At 42.5% G+C, this 3,404-nt stretch overlaps 1 protein-coding gene across 1 annotated transcript in view; it reads right to left on the reverse strand.

Annotated features, from left to right (window-relative positions):
• Positions 1–343, reverse strand: part of M1AP (meiosis 1 associated protein) — an 18,277-nt gene extending 17,934 nt beyond the window's left edge. The window contains exon 1 of the mRNA XM_072407007.1: positions 196–343. Within this exon, the coding sequence (XP_072263108.1) occupies positions 196–343 (148 nt within the window). The remainder of the gene's footprint in view (positions 1–195) is intronic.
• Positions 344–3,404: the final 3,061 nt, after the last annotated feature.

A 3,404-nucleotide genomic window follows, 5' to 3' on the forward strand; every position in this document is an offset into this window, starting at 1 on the left:
TAATAATAATAATAATAATAATAGGTGTATGTGTGAATGAATTGTTGGTAGTTGCCGACGATCCCTAAAAAGACTCGGACCTATTTCTTGGTGAGGAGACCGGGCCAGTTCTGAATTGCTTCCTCGTTCACCTGAGGTTTCACTAAGCCCCTTTCCCACAATGTATCCTATGTACTTTGCCTCCCCAAAACCAACCGGGGTTTACTGTCAACCCTCCTTTTTCCAGACTAACCAGTACCGCCTGGACCTTGGGCAGGTGAGTCTCCCAGTCTCTGCTGAAAATTACGATATCATCGAGTTGGACCGATGCAAATGCGTGATGGGAGCCTAACAGCTTGTCCATGACTCGTTGGAATGTGGCCGGGGCCGTCTGCAAGCCGAATGGCATCCCTTTACTGGTAGTGACTGTCTGGCGTGGAGAAAGCAGTTTTCTCCCGGGCCTCTTTGGCCAAGGGTATCTGCCAATACCGTTTGGTCAAATCCAGCGTGGTGATAAAGCGCACACGGCCTAATCTCTCTATTAACTCATCCAACTCTGGGCATAGAAAACCCATTACCCAAACCTCGATATCTCATTTAACTTCCAGAAAGTCATTGCAAAATCCCAGGGTCGCTTTGGGCTTTATCACCAACACGATGGAGCTGGCCCACTCACTTTGTGACTCCTCAATGATCCCCATTTCTAACATCCTAGTTACCTCCACAGCTTTCCTGCGGGCTTTTGGAATGCGATATGGTTTTACAAAGACCTTGGTATTTTTTTCTGTCACGATATGTACTATCAGATGGGTGAGCCCGGGTAAGCCTTGGTTTTATTCCTCTGGAGGAACTCTTTCACCTGCTGACTTTGAGACTTAGAAGGGGTCGGGGCTGTTTTAACACTGTCAACCCCAATTTGGGGCACATCCGTGGCACAGCTAAGGTTTCCGTTTTCCCGGGTGGTGTATCTTATGGATTACTTTGCTAACTCTTTCCATCCTGAAAGGCCCCTGACACCTGGCCAGGAAGTTACTTTCCACAGTGGGTATCCACACAGCTACCCGGTCTCCCACCTGGAACTGTCTTAGCCTGGCCTCTCTATTGTACATTCGTCTTTGGTCTCTTGGGATGTTCCTTGACCAAGGGCATGACCGAGGCAATCTGTTCCTGTAACTGGGAAACAAACCTCTACTAAACTCTGATGGGGACTGGTCTCGCTCCCCCATGTTCCCCTAGGCAGTCCTAATTTTTTCCTATCTTTTTGTACCATCTTTTTCAACATTATTTTAGTGTTTTATTGAACCTCTCAACCAGGCCATCTGCCTGCAGGTGGTAGACAGAGGTTCACAAGTGTTTAATGTTAAACAGCTTGCATACATCCTCCATGACTTTACACATAAAGGGAGTACCCTGGTCTGTGAGGATTTCCCTGGGGAAACCCGTCCGGGTGAACACGTTGAACAATTCCCGAGTGAAGGCCTTGGATGAGGTCTTTCTTAAGGAAATCGTCTCTGGATAGCGAGTTGCATAATCTAGAATACCGAGGATGTTTTGATGCCCCCTAGCTGACTTTTGGACATAGGGGGCCCACAACATCCATAGCTATTCGCTCAAAGGGAATTTCAATTATAGGTATTGGCACCAAGGGGTTATGGAAATGTTCCATTGGCACTGTTAGCTGGCACATTGGGCAGGAAGCGCAAAAACATTTAACCTCTTCCTTAATTCCTGGCCAGAAGAAACAGTGATATGGGCTTCCGTTTTTTCAGCCCCCAGGTGACCCCCTAATACCTCATTATGCTCCATTTCCAGAGTCATCCTCTTATACTGCTGGGGTACAAGCAACTGTTCAACCCCCTGGTCGCGGATTTTGGTACAGTAGGTCTCTGTGAACAGCAAAATGGGGAAATCTTTCCTCAGCCCTGGGAAAGACAGTTACATATAAAAATAAAGTGTTCAATATAAAATAGTGTAATTTGTGCAGATACAGCTTCATATACTGAAATATAAATACATATAAATAGTCTCAATACATTCAGTGTACATAACATCTATGTGAGGGCTTTTTTCATACTTGTGATTATTTCATACTGGAAATTATCCCATATAAATAAATATTTTCTAATTTACAGTGCATTACATTTTTCAAAGCCATTACTGTGAAACATTTCATTTTATATTCAACTGTCTTCTTTCTTTTCTACATAAATAAACAAATAAAATATGTCCCTGATTTGGTCCTATTGCATTTCTTTGCCAAATTCTAACTCATTTGCTTTCTCTATGTTACAGTTCTTTTGCCCCCAGGTTTTTTCAGAACAGCCACTTACCTTACGGAAATTTAGCATTATACCATGTGGAGTGACCATGCCGTTGTAAAACTCGACATAGATCTTCTGGATCCAGAGTGTATTCCATATAGGAGTACCATTTATCAAGGAACTTGCATCGTTATCTCCTTTTAATTCCTCGGCCTCCAATAGATCCCTATAATATGACATCTGCACTGCAGATTCAATCATTTTCATTTTAGGTGGATCCTTATGGATCCATTACAACATTACTGCTCTGCATGTTACTAATATACACAGTCGCATCAAAAATGTAATTCCTTTCTTTATATTTCTTTTTTGTGAGTCCCAGTTCTCAAATACACGCAGTAACAGTTCCAGAACCAATTTTATTTTTGTTATTCTTGTAATATAAGCTAGTACATTCTTCCATAATTGTTGGATTTGGTTACATTCCCATAAACTGTGTTTAGGTGTAACTCCTTCATACTCACATTTTAAACATTTACTTCTAATTGAGTCCATAGATTGAATACCATTTATTGGTGGAAATTTTGTTAACCAATCTGCTAATATTTTAGAGAGTATTTTGGCATCTAGGTTTATCAACAATATTGGGCGATAGAATGAAGGTTGTGTAAGATCTTTGCCCGGTTTTGGAAGAACTTTATTATATGTTTCTTTTTGGGGCGCAGTGTGTAGAGGAGACCATAGATCTATAATATTTTATGTCTAATACTTGTTATTTATATTATGTAATATACTGGGTCACTACCACTCCTCAGGTAAAACTGATATAAATAGATCCGACCTATTGTGTTGGGAGGTATTTATATTAGAGTCTTTATGCTTTTCTACCTCCGTATGTGCAATACGTTACTTATCCTGGCGGTGAGCTCCGACTCGCTGCTGTTGGGCACCACCTCCCCATACAAGGCTAGCCCCCGCCCCCCTTTTTACGGTGGGGGTTGAGGGTTGGCCACTGTCCTTCCTTAAGATTATTTTGATATACTCACTCATACTGGATGAGGGTTCTGCATCAGTGGCTGCATTGGCAGAGGTTGGCTTGGATGAAAATGAGGATGATGATGACCGTGATGTCACCTGGGAACCACCGGTGCGTGTAAGGGCTAG

Source organism: Pyxicephalus adspersus, chromosome 3 (assembly GCF_032062135.1).
Source record: "Pyxicephalus adspersus chromosome 3, UCB_Pads_2.0, whole genome shotgun sequence".
NCBI classification, from domain to species: Eukaryota; Metazoa; Chordata; class Amphibia; order Anura; family Pyxicephalidae; genus Pyxicephalus; species Pyxicephalus adspersus.